Here is a 17281-nt window from a genome sequence, read left to right as displayed (position 1 = left end):
GTGAAAATTGCGTCAAAACCCCACTTAGAAGTCCCCTTACTGATAAAAATGCTGATGTGTCAAATACTTATTCTCCCCGCTGTAATTTTAGTGGGTGTATTCTCGGAATTCAAGCATTGAGTGTGTTGTTCTCGGGCTGTCGGGTCTCTGTCTCCCTCGTCTGGTGATGTTCGGGACCACAGTCCTCTAATGGGCTAACGGCGTGGGTTGAGGTAATTAGTGCAGGCAGGTGTTTCAGGTTAACGAGACTCACTAAAACCCTCAGACTGTGCCGTTCAGAGGGAGGTGGTGAAGAGATTTGCTGTGTTTAGGCGGCTTGCCCTTTGTGTGGCTGAGTGGAATGAGCTTGATTTTTGTTGAAAGGCGTGTTGCCTTAAAAAAAAAAGGTTGGAAAAGCAACAAGGGAGAAAAATGCTTTTATTATTTTATTCTCAAAGATTAAGGAGGACTCTTTAGAGTTGCATGCCTTTTGGCTCTTCTTAAAGGTTATATTTTTAATAAAATATCCAAAAACCACTAATAATAATGTTATATTTTGCTTATGGACATACATTTATCCCAAATGCTTCCAAACAATGATTAAATCTATTGAAATCAGCCATTTTAGCACGATTTATATTAGAGGGGAGTTGGAAACCTTTAGGCTACTTAGCAACAGAAAACGAATCTGTGTTATAGGCTACAGCTCAACTGTTATGTTATCGTGTATGGCTAAATGCATCTTGTTGTCATGTAGGACCCTGTTCTTGTTGGACAGACATTTTAATTGCATTTTGTGTCTGTTAAGAGGCACAAAGATACCCTTTATGTTATGCCCCCAAAGCTGCCGTTTTAGCTGAGTGGGGGCTCTGGGCATTAACTGTAATAACTCCGTGTTGCAAGCACCAATCCGGTTCGTTTTTCTCTCTCATATAGACTGCACTCACAAAGATATAACGATCAAGATAAACTTAAAAATTCACCGGAGTTGACCTTTAACCAGCCATTCAGAAACGTCCTGTTTAGCCTTAAATGTCGAATTTCTTTGGAGCTGTCGTATTGTCCCGGGTCCGACTCCGGTTCAGATTGATAGAGTTGCACAGATCTGTCCTCAGAGACTCAAGTTTCGCCTCTATTGTCGGCAAGGGCAACAGCTCCATGTGCCGGCCCACAAACAGAGGTGCGGGTTCATTTGTCATTTAAAGCCGTATGCACCGGTGTACCTTTTGTGCCGGTCCCAAGCACGGATAAATAGAAAGGGTTGTGTCAGGAAGGGCATCCGACGTAAATATTTTGCCAAATTCATTATGCGAATCACAAATATGACTTCCATACTGGATCGGTTGGGTCCCGGGTTAACAACGACCGCCATCAGTGCTGTTGACCTACAGGGCACTGGTGGAAACTGGCCTACTGTTATGGAGAGGAGGAATTGTATTTGAATTATAATCACTTTGAATTCATATATGTTCATATAAATATGATTTTAATTGACAAGTAGCCAAATAGTAATATAAATATAATACATGCATTCATAATTATTTTAAACAACATGTATTCATTTGAGCTCTTTGTGATAATTATTAAAGCTACACTGTGTGATATTTTCCCCCATCTAGTGGTGAAAAGGTATATGACCATCCCGTGAATAATAGTTTCTGCTCCTCTCAATTTCGCTTTCATTTCAACTCCTACGGTGGCCGATTTAGTCATGGCTTCCAGTTCGACCTCTTCGGTGAGTGTTGCTTCAAGTGATGAGGTTACTTTTGAAAACTATTATAATTTGCTGTTATTTAATTTACCAAATGATCTATGATCAAATTAGTCTATGTAAAATGAATATTAGTTTTACGTTTTCGTTATTTTTAACCATTTCATTGCTAACATCAGCTATCAGGTTCCCAGACGAATTCAAGCTAATCTTAGTAAAGTATCTTTTATCAGTGCTATCGTTATTCTGTATATTGTACAACACCACTAGCGTAAGGCAAACAAATTATAATGCAATTAAAATATTAATCTCATGTTATCCGTCATAGAACACGGATTTATGTTATAAGGTAAACAATACTTTTTCATCATTGACGCGAGGAAAACTATCCTAGACGTCGCTCTAGTGTTATGCACAGCACACCATGATATAATTAGCCAAGCAACAATAAAACTTCCAATATACACAAATAGGCTGAATTAATATTACCTGTCGAGAAGAAAGCAGGCAACGTCGGCATCCTTTTTAAAATCGTGGCTCCTCATGAGCTCTTTATCTTAAAAGGCCACTCCAATATTTACTTTTGTCTTGTTGATTTGCCTGTCGCGTTGCCGTCTTAATTCTCTTTTCCGCTTCCTTGGTGACTCTGATACATATCCCGCAATGTTACTAGGTCCCCGACCCGGGTCGAATTCGGTAATCAATTCCGGGACGTGGTTGCTTTCACACAGAAGGCGACCCGGCAATGTTCCGGTAATATTGCGGGTCCGACGTGCAGTGTGAAAGGGGCTTAAGAGTGATCCCCCATCATCATATAGCAGCCTCAAGCAATCCTCCTCTTCACATTCGACACAGTGCCATCGAGTGTTAAAACGCGAAAAGCGAAGCTTAAATTTATGGGTATGTCCCTCTTTGGCAAATGTACTTTCAAGATGGAGGAGCAACATGGCGACCGCCATCCGAACCCTCAACACGTATGTATTTTCAATGGTATATTATAAAATTACGAGAATGCATTATTACTTGAAAGAAGTAAATATACATTAATGAGCACATATATTTTTGAAAGAACTAAGTGATTATAGCTAAGAATAAACTAAAAAAGTTACACAGTGTAGCTTTAAACATATTTCTTGATTCACATCATGCATTGATGTGGTCAGATATTCTTTAAGATGCCTTCTCAAACTGTCGCCGCAGCATCAGAATTTATTCCTGCCTTGTAAACACATTTAATTTCATAATCATTTTCAAAACGATCTCTCAATCTTCAGAAGAGAAGTGAATCAAACGTACACTGTGATTGGCTGCTTGCCGCACGTGTCACACTTTCAGGTGCACGCGCTTCAGAGTTGATCACTAACTCTGGATTAAACCTGAGTTTTAGTTTAAACCTGAGAAAGTTTATACCGAGCTTTGAGATACAGTTGAACTTGATCTAAACCAGGTTGGATTTATCAGGATTTGTCAACTCTAAACCTACTCTGAAACTCAGAGTTTGTTCAGCTAGCTTCATGCTACAGGCCTCAGGAGACCAGGTGGAAAGGGAGTAAGGCTAGAAACATTGTAGCAGGGTTTAAACTGTTTTATAATGGAGTAGGAGTGATCCTGAAGGAGGAGTTTGTGAAGAATGTTCTGGAGGTGAAGAGAGTGTCAGGTTGATGAGTCTGAATCTGGATATTGAAGGTGTAATGTTGAATGTTGTTAGTGCCTATGCTCCACAAGTTGTAAGCAAGATGAAAAAGACAGATTCTGGAGCGAGTTGGAGGAAGCGATGCAGACTGTTCCCAGAGGTGAGAGTGTAGTGATAGGGGCAGATTTAAATGGACATGTTGGGGAAGGGAATAGTGGGGAAGAGGAAGTGATGGGCAGGTTTGGTCTTCAGGAAAGGAACCCAGAAGGACAGAGGTTGGTAGACTTTGCTAAAAGTATGGAGATGGCTGTAGTGAACACATACTTTCAGAAGAGCCAGGAACGCAGGGTGACATATAAGAGTGGTGGCAGGAGCAAACAAGTGGACTATATCTTATGTAGACGCTGTAATCTGATGGAAATTAGCGATTGTAAAGTAGTGGTAGGTGAGAGTGTAGCTAGACAGCATAGGATGGTGGTGTGTAAGATGACTGGTGGTGAGGAAGATGAAGAGAGTAACGGCAGAGCAGAAGACAAAGTGGTGGAAGTTGGAAAAGGAAGAGTGCTGTGTGGTTTTCAGAGAGGAGTTGAGACAAGCTTTCGGTGGTCAGGAGGGGCTTCCGGATGACTGGACTACTACAGCCAAAGTGATTAGGGAGACAGGTAAAGGTGCTAGGTGTCCTCTGGAAGGAGGAAAGAAGACAAGGAGACTTGGAGGTGGAATGAGAAGAGTATCCAGAGGTTAGCTAGAAAGAAGTGGGACAGTGAGAGGACGGAGGAAAATAGACAGGAATATAGGGTGATGCAGCGTGAGGTTAAGATAGAGATGGCAAAGGCCAAACAGAAAGGGTACGAGGACATGTATGCAAGGTTAGATAGTAAGGAAGGTGAGAGTGATGTGTATCGGTTGGCAAGGCAGGGGGATAGAGATGGAAAGGATGTGCAACAGGTTAGAGTGATTAAAGATAGAGATGGAAATGTTTTGACAAGTGACAGGAGGGTGAGGGAAAGATGGAAGGAGTACTTTGAAGAACTGATGAATGAGGACAATGACAGGGATAGAAGAGTTGTAGAGGCAAATATTGTTGACCCGGAAGTAGAAAGTATTAGAAAGGGTGAAGTTAGGAGAGCTTTGAAGAGGATAAAGAGAGGAAAGGCAGTTGGCCCTGATGACATACCAGTGGAGGTAGGGAAGTGTCTAGGAGAGATGGCAGTAGAGTTTTTTACTAGATTGTTTAACAAGGTTTTAGAGAGTAAGAGGATAATGGAGGAGAAGTGTTTTGGTGCTGATTTTTAAGAACAAGGGAGATGTGCAGAGTTGTGGAAACTATAGAGGTATTAAGCTGATGAGCCATGCAATGACGTTGTGGGAAAGAGTAGTGGAAGCAAGGCTAAGGGGAGAAGTGGACATTTGGGAGCAGCAGTATGGTTTCATGCCAAGAAAGAGCACTACAGATGCATCATTTGCTTTGAAAATGTTAATGGAGAAGTACAGAGAGGGTCAGAAAGAGCAGCATTGTGTCTTTGTAGATTTAGAGAAAGCATATGACAGAGTGCCAAGAGAGGAGCTGTGGTATTGTATGAGGAGGTCTGGAGTGGCAGAGAAGTATTTTAGAGTGGTCCAGGATATGTGTGAGAGCAGTAGGACAGTGGTAAGGTGTGCTGTAGGCGAGACAGAGGACTTCACGGTGAAGGTGGGACTGCATCTAGGATCGGCTCTGAGCCTCTTCTTGTTTGCTGTGGTGATGGACAGGCTGACAGATGAGGTCAGACAGGAATCTCTATGGACTATGATGTTTGCGGATGACATTGTGATCTGTAGTGAGAGCAGGGAGCAGGTGGCGGAAAGAAGAATGAAGGTTAGTCGCAGCAAGACAGAATACATGTGTTTGAATGAGAGAGAACCAAGTGGAACAGTGAGGTTACAAGGAAAAAAGGAGGTAAAGAAGGTGCAGGATTTACCTAAGTACTTAGGGTCAACAGTCCAGAGCAATGGGGAGTGTGAAAAAGAGGTGAAGAAGTGTGTGCAGGCAGGTGAATGGGTGGAGAAAAGTGTCAGGTCTGTTGTGTGAAAAAGAGTACCAGCAAGAATGAAAGGAAAGGTGTACAGACAGAATTGAGACCAGCGATGTTGTGTGGTTTGGAGACAGTTGCACTGAGGAAAAGACAGGAGGAAGAGCTAGAGGCAGCAGAGCTGAAGATGTTGAGGTTCTCTTTGGGAGTGACGAGGATGCATAGGATCAGGAATGAGTACATCAGAGGGACAGCACATGTGAGATGTTTTGGAGAAAGAGTTAGAGAGGCCAGGCTGAGATGGTTTGGACATGTTCAGAGGAGGGAGAGTGAATATATCGGTAAAAGGATGCTGAGGTTAGAGCTGCCAGGCAGGAGGTCAAGAGGAAGACCAAAGAGGAGGTTTATGGATGTAGTGAAGGAGGACATGAAGATAGTCGGTCTGAGAGAAGAGGATACAGAGGATAGGACTAGATGGAGGCAGATGATTCGCTGTGGAGACCCCTGAAGGGAACAGCCGGAAAAAGAAGAAGAAGAAGAAGCACTGAAATGGCTTGCTGAAAACAGAGCTGTTTTTGACCAGGTAAAATGAGTGTTTTCTTACAATACTAGTGAGAATTTTTAATTAAAGCATATTACAAAGTTTTCATTTAGACACTAAAGAATCATATTAACTTGTATAAAAATGGCGTTATATGTATATATATATATAAAAAAAATTCTCCACTTGTTTTCACTCTAACATACAACCATATAGCTTATCGTTCCAATTATTTTTTTGTTTGTAGAGCTAGTCAACCACAACATCAAGTCTTATGTCATTTAAATGTAGGGATTTTTTTGGTTTGTTTTATGTTTTATTTCAGCAAACATAATTTGGGGTCAAAATGAGCCAGCCAGAATAGCGTGTGTGTGCACAGGACTGACGATGTCTCATGCTGACATTTCTTTCATTACATCAGTGAACACAGAAACAGGAACAGCTCATTATCAGAGGCAGAAAGTCAGATTTCATTTCAGGTTCTGTCTTTTACTCACTCCGACGGCCACATGGCTCTTCCTCCGGTTCTCTTTGGTGTTTTACTTTACACCGCAGGTAAGAAACAGAAATTGCATTATAACCTCAAAACATGCTTTTATGTTTTCATAAACTTTGATTTCAATTCTTATAGACACAGCAGGGTTAGCATGCATGTGTATTTGAATATATGTATGTATATACAGTATAAATATCTTCTGCTTTACAGTGATGTTCATTTTATACGCAGTTGTGCAAGATTCAAATGTTGCATAAGAAACCTTTCAACTGTTTTTTTTTGTAAAAAACGTTTTAGTAACTATTGCAACATTTGTTGACATAAATGATGACAGTATTTAAAAAAAAATCAATATTTGATGCATATATTTATTTATTGTAAATCTTTTTGTACCAGTATTATCATTAAAGCTACGTGTTTTAAAGCAGTGGTCATTTATTACATATTTTGCTGACGTGTGTGTGTGGGTGTGTGTGTGTTGTCTACAGGAACTTTGAGCATGAATACATTAGATCATGTAACTGTGAGAGAAGGAGGAACTGTTACAATCCCGTGTCTGTATGACAATCAGTATAAACTAAACTCAAAATACTGGTGTAGAGGGTTTGGTTGGTTGACTTGCAGAATTACAGCCCGTGCAAACAGTAGACCTACAGAGAAGTGGACAATAACTGATTATCCGGCACATAATTTCTTTACTGTGAAACTCAACGATCCAACATTCTCAGACTCTGGACATTTCTGGTGTGCTGTGGAGGTCGGCACTAATATAAATCCAGATTACAAAAAATATTTGTATTTAAACGTTCAACAAGGTAAATACATTTTTCCCCCTTTTCCTTTTCAGTAGATATTTACTGAAGTTTAGATTTAACAATGCTGTCTGTGTGTTCAGCTCCTGATGTGTCTGTGGTGAGCAGCAGTGTATCTGGACATGAAGATGGTAATGTCAGTGTCCAGTGTTTCTACAGTTCTGGATATCAGAATAAACTCAAACAGTGGTGCAGATATAAAGATCAGAGCTGTTACCCAGTGGGGAGGACTGACACATCCCAGAATTCATCAGTCCAGATCAGTGATGATGGGAGAAGCTCCTTCACTGTGCTGATGACTGGACTGAGACTCAGTGATTCTGGATGGTACTTCTGCTCTGCTGGAGATCTGCAGATTCCTGTTCAACTCACGGTTCACTGGGACAATAAACATAAAAATACATGCAAGTCATTTATTTCTGTTATTTTGTAAAAATGTATATAATTGAAATGCATTTACAGTCAGGTCTGTACATATTGGGACATCGACACAATTCTAATATTTTTGGATCTATACACCACCACAATGGATTTGAAATGAAACAAACAAGATATGCATTAACTTCTGACTTTTAGCTTTAATTTGAGGGTATTTACATACAAATCAGGTGAACGGTGTAAGAATTACAACAGTTTGTATATGTGTTGCTTACTTTTTAATGGACCAAAACCAATGGGACAATTGGCTGCTCAGATGACCCATGGCCTGGTGTGTGTTAGTCCCTCATTGTCCCATTTACAAGGAGCAGAAAAAAGGTTCAGAGTTAATTTCAAGTGTGCCCTTTTCATTTGGAAACTGTTGCTGTCAACTATCAGTAAAGCAAGCCATCATTAGGCTGAAAAAACAAAACAAACCTGTCAGAGAGATGGCAAAAACGTTAGGTGTGGCCAAATCAACTGTTTGGGACATCCTTAAAAATAAAGAACGCACCGGTGAGCTCAGCAACACCAAAAGACCCGGAAGACCACGGAAAACTACTGTGGTGGCGGTGAATGACCGAAGAATCAGATCGAGAACACTCTCCAGGAGGTAGATGTATGTGTGTCAAAGTCAACAATTTAAGAGAAGACTTCACCAGAGTGAATACCCTTCACCACAAGATGTCAACCACTGGTGAGCCTCAAAAACAGGAAGGCCAGATTAAAGTTTGCCAAACCACATGTAAAAAGCCTTCACAGTTCTGGTACCACATCCTATGTACTGATGAAACTAAGATCAACTTGTACCAGAGTGATGGGTAGAGAAGAGTATGGAGAAGGAAAGAAACTGCTCGTGATCCAAAGCATACCACCTCATCAGTGAAGAGTGGTGGTGGTAGTGTCATGGCGTGGGCATGCATGTCAATGGAACGGGTTCTCTTGTATTTATTGACCTGGCCTGAATCCGATTGAGCATATATTCTACTTGCTGAAGACAAGACTGAAGGGAAAATGCCCCAAGAACAATCAGGAACTGAAGACAGCTGCAGTAGAGGCCTGGCAGAGCATCGCCAAGGAGGAAACGCAGCGTCTGGTGATGTCTAAGCGTTCCAGACTTCTTCAGACTTCTGCAAAGGATTTGCAACCAAGTATTAAAAATTGAAAGTTTGACTTATGATTGTTAATCTCTCCCCTTACTTTTAGTCAGTTCAAAATTGGGAGGCACATATATAAACTGTTCACATGAAGTCTGCAGTTAAAGCACATCTTGTCCGTTACATTTCAAATCCATTGTGGTGGTGTATAGAGCCAAACATTTTTGAATTGTGTCGATATCCCAATATTTATGGACCTTACTGTTTATATATAATATATTCTAAATATAATCTATTTTAATATAAAAATATATTCTATTTTAATATAATTTATATTAAAATAGAAATTACACACTTCACGCACACTATATATACTGTATATATATAGTGTGTGTGAAGTGTGTAATCTCTATTTTATTATATCAAAATAAAAAATACTTAATTTTAAATTATATGTAAATAATTTTAGCCAAAAGTATTGGGACACCCCTCTAAATCATCAAACTAGAGTGTTCCAATCACTTCCATTGCCAAAATTTTATACAATCAAGCACCTAGGCATGCAGACGCTTCGACAAACATTAGTGAAAGAATGGGTCGCTCTCAGGAGCTCAGTGAACTCAAGCGTGGGGCCGTGATAGGTTGCCACCTGTGCAATAAGTCCATTTGTGAAATTTACTCTCTACTAAATATTCCACGCTCAACTGTTAGTGGTATTATAACAAAGTGGAAGCAATTGGGAACAACATCAACTCAGTCATGAAGTGGTAGTTCACGTAAAATCACAGAGCGGGGTCAGCACATGCTGAGGGCAGAAGACGGCAACTTTCTGCAGAGTCAATAGCTACAGATCTCCAAACTTCATGTGGCCTTCAGATCAGCTCAAGAACAGTGTGTAGAGAGCTTCATGGGATAGGTTTCTGTGGCTGAGCAGCTGCAATGCAAATGCTCTGCTCTGGATGCAGTGGTGTAAAGCATGCCAACACTGGACTCTAGAGCAGTGGAGACATGTTCTCTGGAGTGACCAATCATGCTTATCTGTCTGGCAATCCAATGGACAAGTCTGGATTTTGCGGTTGTCAGGAGAATGGGACTTGCCTGACTGCATTGTGCCAAGTGTAGAGTTTGGTGGAGGGGGGATTATGGTGTGGGTTGTTTTTTCAGGGGTAGGGCTTGGCCCCTTAGTTCCCTTTAGTTAAAATATACATTTTGGAAAAATGTTATGCTCCCAATTTTGTGGGAACTGTTTTGGGGATGGCCCCTACCTGTGCCAACATGACTGCGCACCAGTGCACAAAGCAATACAGTCATGGATGAGCGAGTTGGGTGTTGAGTAACTTGACTGTCCTGCACAGAGTCCTGACCTCAACCCGACAGAACATCTTTGTGATGAATTAGAGCGGAGACTGTGAGCCAGGCCTTCTCCTCCAACATCAGTGCCTGACCTCACAAAAGAGCTTCTAGAAGAATGGTCTGAAATTCCCATAAACACACTCCTAAACCTTGTGGGAAGCCTTCCCAGAAGAGTTGAAGCTGTTATATCTGCAAAGAGTCTGCCAACTCCATATTAAACCCTACGGGTTAAGAATGATATCTCACTAAAGTTCATGTGCATCTAAAGGCAGGCGTCCCAATACTTTTGGCAATATAGTAAATACCATAAAAGTTCCCATACTAACCTATATATTGAGATGTCAACTGCATCTGTGTATCAAATATTACATTTCATGTTTTGCTTTTTGTCCTCCAAACTCAGCTGAAAATTATATAAACTGCGATGAAGCCGGTCCTTCTTCGTAAGTAAATCCCTGAAACTTGAATTAATCAAGTCACGAATATCAGAAAATGATCTCTCACTGTAGTTAGACGTGGAAAGATTTTTGCTCCCTACTGATTAAAAAGCTGACTTAAACTGACCCATGAAATGATTGTATTTGCAGTAACAGCTCTAAATGTGAAAACCACCAAATAGCAAGAAATGACCCAAAGAATGCCTCTGACCACGGGAGCGGGATTTTCTTGCTGCTCTGGACCGCTGTACCGCTACTTCTGCTACTGATGCTGGTTTTGGTGATCTGGAGGATTATACAAAAACACAGTCAGTTCTAACACTTAAATATTCAATTTTAAGCAAGACTCCTCTGCTAATGCCTCAAATCCAATTTCACAGGATTTATTGCACTGTCGCATTACCTTGGTGAAAACTCATAGTCTCCATGAATTGGTTTTTTTATTTGTAACATTCAGAGGTTGCATGTGGTTTTATGATATGATTCTTCCTGTTTTTAGATTTGCCCAGACAGGGACCAGACGTCTGCTCTGTGGTATGTGTCCAGGCCTTGAGATATTTACACATGCATGATGAAACACTGCAAATTTACTTTCACAACATCTTAATACTCTTTTAAAGTTTTGTTCACACTCTTCTTGTACAGACAGAAGGTCCTGTGACGTATGACACGGTGGCCTTCAAGAAAGGAAAGGACAATGAACAAAACCAGGTCTCCAATGTAAGCATTAGTCCATTGCTGTTATCACCAATGCATGTCCTGTAAGCTTGTTTTTTTCTGTGGAAATGCATAATTTACCATGACCTCAATGCTTTCAATCACTAGCTCATTGGAATTCATCTCAGTCTTTTTGTTTATTAAATGATTCCCAGAGCTGTCCTCCTGATCGGGATGAAGTGATCTACAGCACAGTGAAACTTCACTAATAACAGATGATATCTGACACACGATTAACATGCTTATCTGAAGTAAAGGCATATCTTTTTCTGTTTTACATCATGCAAAGTTCCCTTTAAAGCCACAAAGGAGGTGAGAAAGAAAACAAGGAACTTGTTATGTTGTGTGCAGTCTGAGAGTTCATGGTTGAGTCACATTATCATTTTACTAATAAGAGTTTTGGCACAACTGCAAAATGCAAGATATTAGAATGTGTGTTTGCAGAGGTACATTTTCTTCTGCTTTTTGTACTTTTACTTTTAATTTAAGTGAGAAGTAAAACTGAAACACATCATGACAAAATCCGAGAGCAACAAAATCAGTTCCAGTCAACTAAAGATGTGTTACACCACTTCAGAAACAACTGAAAAATTACACTCACTTGAAATCTATTTACTCAGTAGCATTGCAAATAAAGGATTTTTTTAGCTGCATTATTATTGTTGATTGTGTAAAAATGTTAAAACAATTTCTCCTTTTCCAGATGAATATGTGCAGTAAGTCATTTGTCGGTTTGATTTCCTCAAAAACTGTGTGTGAAATGCATGGGAAGTATTTCAATTTGTACATCAAGAAATATTTTGCTTAAGAAATAATGGTGTTGCAATGTATGTATCATATATAATAATAAATCAAAACATAAATATGCTGTATGGGTCTCATTCAATGTAATGTTAATTATACAGTATACACCGACCAGGTATAACATATGTAATATTATTTTGGTCCCCCTTTTGCCGCTCAAACAGCTTTGACCTGTCGAGGCATGGACTCCACTAGACCCCTTAAGGTGTGCTGTGGTATCTGGCACCAAGATGTTAGCAGCAGATCCTTTAAGCCCTGTAAGTTGCAAGGTGGGGCCTCCATGGATCGGACTTGTTTCTTCAGAATTAAGTCAACACCTCAAATTGTTGTTGTGCTCCTTAAACTATTCCTGAACCATTTTTGCTTTTGCCTTGTGGCAATGCTGCAATGCTTAGGTAGGTGGAGCGTGTCAAAGTAACATCCACATGGATGGAGGACCCAAGGTTTCCCAGCAGAACATTGCCCAAAGCGTCACACTGCCTCCCCCGGCTCACCTTCTTCTAATAGTGCATCCTGGTGCCATGTGTTCCCCAGGTAAGGGACGCAAACACACCGGGCCATCCACGTGATGTAAAAGAAACATGATTCATCAGACCAGGCCACCTTCTTCCATTGCTCTGAGGTTCAGTTCTGATGCTCACGTGTCCACTGTTGGTGCTTTCGGTGGGGTCAGGGGTCAGCATGGGCACCCTGACCGGTCTGCGGCTATGCAGCCCCATACACAACAAACTTCTGTGTATTCTAACACCTTTCTATGAGAACCGGCATTAACCTTTTGAGCAATTTGAGCTGCAGTATCTCCTCTGTTTTGATCGGACCACACAGTCTTTGATACTCGTGCATCAATGAGCCTTGGCCATCCATGACCCTGTCATCAGTTTACCACTGTTCCTTCCTTGGAGCACTTTTGATAGATACTGACCACTGCAGACCGGGAACAGCCCACAAGAGCAGCGGGCTGCGGTTTTGGAGATGCTGGTTCTGATAATTGTATTTATTTATTTCTTTTTCTTTCTTTTTTCCCCTCATTAACACCACTAAATATAAAAAGCAAGGACTTTATAATGAATGTAAAGCAGCTTACCTTTGAGTCCTGGTGACTGTCAAACGTTCACTATTTTCCTTTGACACATGGCAAAACTCAAATAAATGCATAATTTATTAGGGTAAAATAGGTTGATATTTGATAGACATTTGACAGAAATACACAAACTATTGTTGAGCAGAAGCTTAACACCTTGAGATGTCCCCACAAGCTGTAATGAATGTTTTATACAGTATACCCTGATGTGATCAATCCTACTCAGTTGTCCATATAATGCTGGGGAAGAAAATAGCAAAGAGGGGAAAACACTTCCAAAAACAATACCGTTATATATGAAAGAAACTGGCATATCTAATAATTTACAAAAGCTAGCTGTGAATATAGAGTCCTGTTTGTTCATTCACAGTGTTATTCCAACAGAGGTCAATAGTATGAAACAGAAAATAGATGCGACTACTTCATTTGTATCCCGTCTGTAGTAAACACACCACCCACCCACTTTTGGTCCTTGTTTAAACCAGGTTTCTTTCTCTTCTGCTGCCTGCCGTTCACAATTAAATCCACACAGGAATGCAATTAAAAAGAAAGAATACTTATATGTAGACCGCATTTGCTAGAAGGACATTAAGCGTTTCACGTCGCGACACAGATGTCCTTGGCTGTTGTCCTCGCAGTCCTTGTCCACGAGGTCAAACCCTGTGATTGACCTCAGCCTGGATCACTTCATTTCACAGTAACAAGACAAAACATATCCAGTTTTTGGTAGTCTTCTTTTAAAGGTAGGTAACGGCTCTCATTCCACAAGAATTAGCTTTTAGCAAAAACCAACACTGTTCTCTTGAAGAAATAATTCATCCAAGAGTGAAAATGTGCTCATTTGTTCACCCACGCGTTGTTCTGAAGAGGCTGGGATATTAATGATCCTTATCTGTTATACTGACTTGGGATACTGCGTTGTTTTAAACGACATTAAAATCACAAGAACGTCTGTGATAAGTGCACTTTTAGTGTCGCAGTTTGGCCCTTTCTTTCTGCCTGTCGCAAACTGAAAAAGACACCAGATTTAATGAACTATACCGTTCAAAAGTTTGAGGGATGTTTTTTAATACTTTTGAAGTTTCTTATGCTCACCAAGGCTGCGTTTATTTTATGATCACTGCAGTAAAAACAGAAAAATTGTCAAATATTATTACACTTTAAAATAATGAATATATTCTAAAATGCAGTTTATTCCTGTGATTCAAAGCTGAATTTCCAAGTTAATAATAACAGCATTTATTTGAAATTAAAATCTTTTGTAACATTATAAATGTCTTTGTCACTTTTGATCAATTTAATGCATCCTTGCTGAATAAAAGTTAACTTATTTTTTATTAATAAAATGGAAACTCTGTTTTCTCTCCCAAATACTCGCCTGCATTTCTTCCTCATGTATTTTTATAGTAGGTTTTTAAAATGTACAATTTTCCCTTTTTTCTTCACTTCTAATTTCTATTTAACAACTTTAGGAATACTTATTATATATTTTTTTATTATTATTCATGTAATCAAAAATGTACATTAATTACAAACCTATGCTTTTATTTTATTTTTTATCTATGAAACACAAACAGGAACTTGTTGAATATGCACAATGGTGAGAGTTTTTGTAAATAACACCATTTATTATTCTACTGTAAAGTCTTTGTGATTCTACCGAGAGAGGGAAAACAGCGCAAATGCAAATGGTACAGTTTTCATTTTTGGATGAATTATTCCTTAAAAGCTGCTGTGTGCAATCCCAGTTTAATGTTCAAAGATGATTATGTTGCCGGTCAGTAAGTAGCCATTCGCCGGTTTCCCCAAACGAGAGTAAACACTGATGGGTTTAACATTTCTCTGCTTGAGCAGCTCAACATACAGGCTTAAAAATATAGGTTCTTAAGGGTTTTTTTATAGCAATGCAATGGAAGAACAATTTTGCTCCCCAAAGAACCTTTGCCTGAACAGTTCTAAAAAAACAAAACATTTTATTTATTTATTTATTTTTGTGAGAAGATCATTTAAAAAATCTAAAGAACTTTTACACTATCTATAATGAACCTTTTGTGGAATGGAAAGGTTCTATGGATGTTAAAGGTTTTTCATGGCAAGGCCGTAACCATGTCATGAACATTATGGGGGTAATTAAAAAAGGAAATGTATTTAAATATCAAAGAAGAAATGAAATGAAAGGATAAATATGGATTTAAGGGAATAAAGAAATAATAATTATAGCCTATATATTTATGAAGTAATCCATGTATACTCAAAATATTTTATTTAAAAAAATGCACACATTCACTCTTGTTTGTATGTCTGATGTGTCAAAAATCTGGTCACATTCAGTTATGAAGGACATTATTTAAATATTTATAAAATTACATTGATAAAGTGGAGTAGTTTACATCACTGTATGTTACTGTGGGCCTTGTAAAACGGTTGTCAAATATTAAATGTTTAGCTACTTACATCTTATCACGCACACACTCTTTCGCTGTAAAAACTAAAAGCGTCGCCTTGAATTCACACTCGTCTTCTGGGAATACCCCTGCCTTCTTTGATCTGACTGGCCATCATTTTGACTTTGACGAGACCAAAAAATGTAACTTTTACACATTCTAACAACAAACAGAGTGGTACGTAATGGAGAGCAACATTAGGAAATATATTGGGGTAGGCAATTTGGCAAAAAAAAGATTGTCCCCCTCAATGCCCATGGTGGTGACGGCCCTGCTTCATTGATCCATCAACGGCAATCAAAAGCCTTTACTTACTTTGCTTACTTACTCAACACTAACTCAACCAATGGTGTGAGTTTGGAACTAGTACAACCTGCTAATTGGGAAGCGTTGAAAATCAGACAATTTCGCAAATACATTTGATGGCACCGAAATTGCACAACACAGCTTTAAATTCTGTTATTCCCTTAATGCTAAAAACTAAACAAAAAAACATTTGTGCTCTCCGAACAAAATAGGAAATTCAGCAGGGTAACATCCACTGGCGAAAACCCGAAGTCTTTCCAGCGAGACAGTTCAGCAGTGGATCTCATAAGCGATCTGCGTGTCAAACAGCAAGCTCTGGTTCATGAACAACCCTTCGGGATCAAGCGGAGGTCCTTCGCCTCCTTCTGCGGGAGCCCTGCGGGGTCCGATCCCTGAGGCCCGGCCTGGAGTCAGACACTCACTGGCCTTTAGAACCGCCCCCTGTTGGTTGCATGTCGGGGGAGGAGGCAGCACCGGTTTGGCGCGGTTTAACACGTACATCTCGTGGCCGCGTTCGTCCCGGTACTCTTCGAGCTGAGCGAACGTGGTGGGACCATCTGAGTAGTCGTTGACATAAAGGATGCTTTCCTCTTTGCTGGCGCCGTACCCGCCTTCCTCTTTCTGCCGCTGGCGATGACGACTGTAAATCATGCAAAGCAGCAAAAGCGCCGTCAAGGCAAGCAGCGAGATTCCCACCGCGATGGCCGTCTGTGTGGCGGTTCCCAGTGCGTTGAAATCCATGCTTTCGAGCTCGTACAGCGGCTCCTGACTCACGTCTACAGAGGAAGGATGATAGTAAGACGAGGAATGCAACCGAGGCCATATTTCCGAGCGGGACGAAGACATGTTCACTGAGAGGTGAAAAGTCACACGAGCAACACCTCCGGGATTCCAGGCCTCGCATTCGTAGCGTCCGGCATGCGCCACCGTGACGTTGCTGAGAAACAGCATCCCGCTTCCCGTATCAGGATCGAAGTTTTCCCGGTCAGCTCCCTCCTCGGCTCCTCCTCGGACTGGCCCGCGACTCGACGGCCCTCCTTTTCCGCCGGGCCTGGCCGTCACCAATCTGCCACCGGTCCTTGCATCTCCGTCGATCCCCACCTCCTGCACCAGACCTCTAGGGGACAGCTGGGCTTTTCCGTGAGACGCTTTCCTCCAGGTGACCTGGGGCTGCGGGTAACCGGACGCCTGGCAGGACACACGCAGACTCTCCCCCAGACGCACCGTCAAGTGGCTGGGCTCCAGCTGCACTACAGGCGGGATGCAAACAAGGCTGTTTGGGGGAACCTCGACCAGACTGAGGTGGGAGAGGCGCGGAGGTTCGGCGCACAGCATCCGGCGCTCGGCTGAGCTCAACAGCCTCTGACCCTCTTCGTTTATCCAGCCGCGCAGCCAGTGCAGAGCGCAGTCGCAGCGCCAAGGGTTATCTGTGAGAGCAAAC

At 40.9% G+C, this 17281-nt stretch overlaps 2 protein-coding genes and 1 long non-coding RNA gene across 4 annotated transcripts in view; 2 read left to right on the top strand and 1 right to left on the bottom strand.

Moving 5' to 3' along the window:
- Positions 1-6315: 6315 nt before the first annotated feature.
- On the top strand, positions 6316-7652 carry pigrl4.2 (polymeric immunoglobulin receptor-like 4.2). The gene is made up of 3 exons (XM_067452777.1): positions 6316-6431; positions 6861-7187; positions 7268-7652. Exons 1-3 carry the CDS (start codon positions 6386-6388, stop codon positions 7615-7617), a joined length of 723 nt encoding a protein of 240 aa, XP_067308878.1. The 5' UTR covers positions 6316-6385; the 3' UTR covers positions 7618-7652.
- Positions 7653-9870: 2218 nt separating this feature from the next.
- LOC137089755 (uncharacterized) lies at positions 9871-11851 on the top strand. Its single transcript, XR_010907782.1, has 5 exons — positions 9871-10494; positions 10639-10796; positions 10988-11022; positions 11134-11208; positions 11361-11851. It is a non-coding gene; the product is annotated as an uncharacterized lncRNA (long non-coding RNA).
- Positions 11852-13145: 1294 nt separating this feature from the next.
- The window catches only part of lrrc24 (leucine rich repeat containing 24), a 38389-nt gene continuing 34253 nt past the window's right edge, over positions 13146-17281 (bottom strand). For both annotated transcript variants that reach the window (XM_067452771.1, XM_067452772.1), the window contains one exon: positions 13146-17267. In XM_067452771.1, coding sequence (XP_067308872.1) covers positions 16111-17267 — 1157 coding nt within the window. In that variant the 3' untranslated portion in view covers positions 13146-16110. The remainder of the gene's footprint in view (positions 17268-17281) is intronic.

The sequence above is a fragment of the Pseudorasbora parva genome, chromosome 9 (genome assembly GCF_024679245.1).
Source record: "Pseudorasbora parva isolate DD20220531a chromosome 9, ASM2467924v1, whole genome shotgun sequence".
Lineage (NCBI taxonomy): Eukaryota > Metazoa > Chordata > Actinopteri > Cypriniformes > Gobionidae > Pseudorasbora > Pseudorasbora parva.
This window is presented reverse-complemented; position numbering and strand designations above follow the sequence as displayed.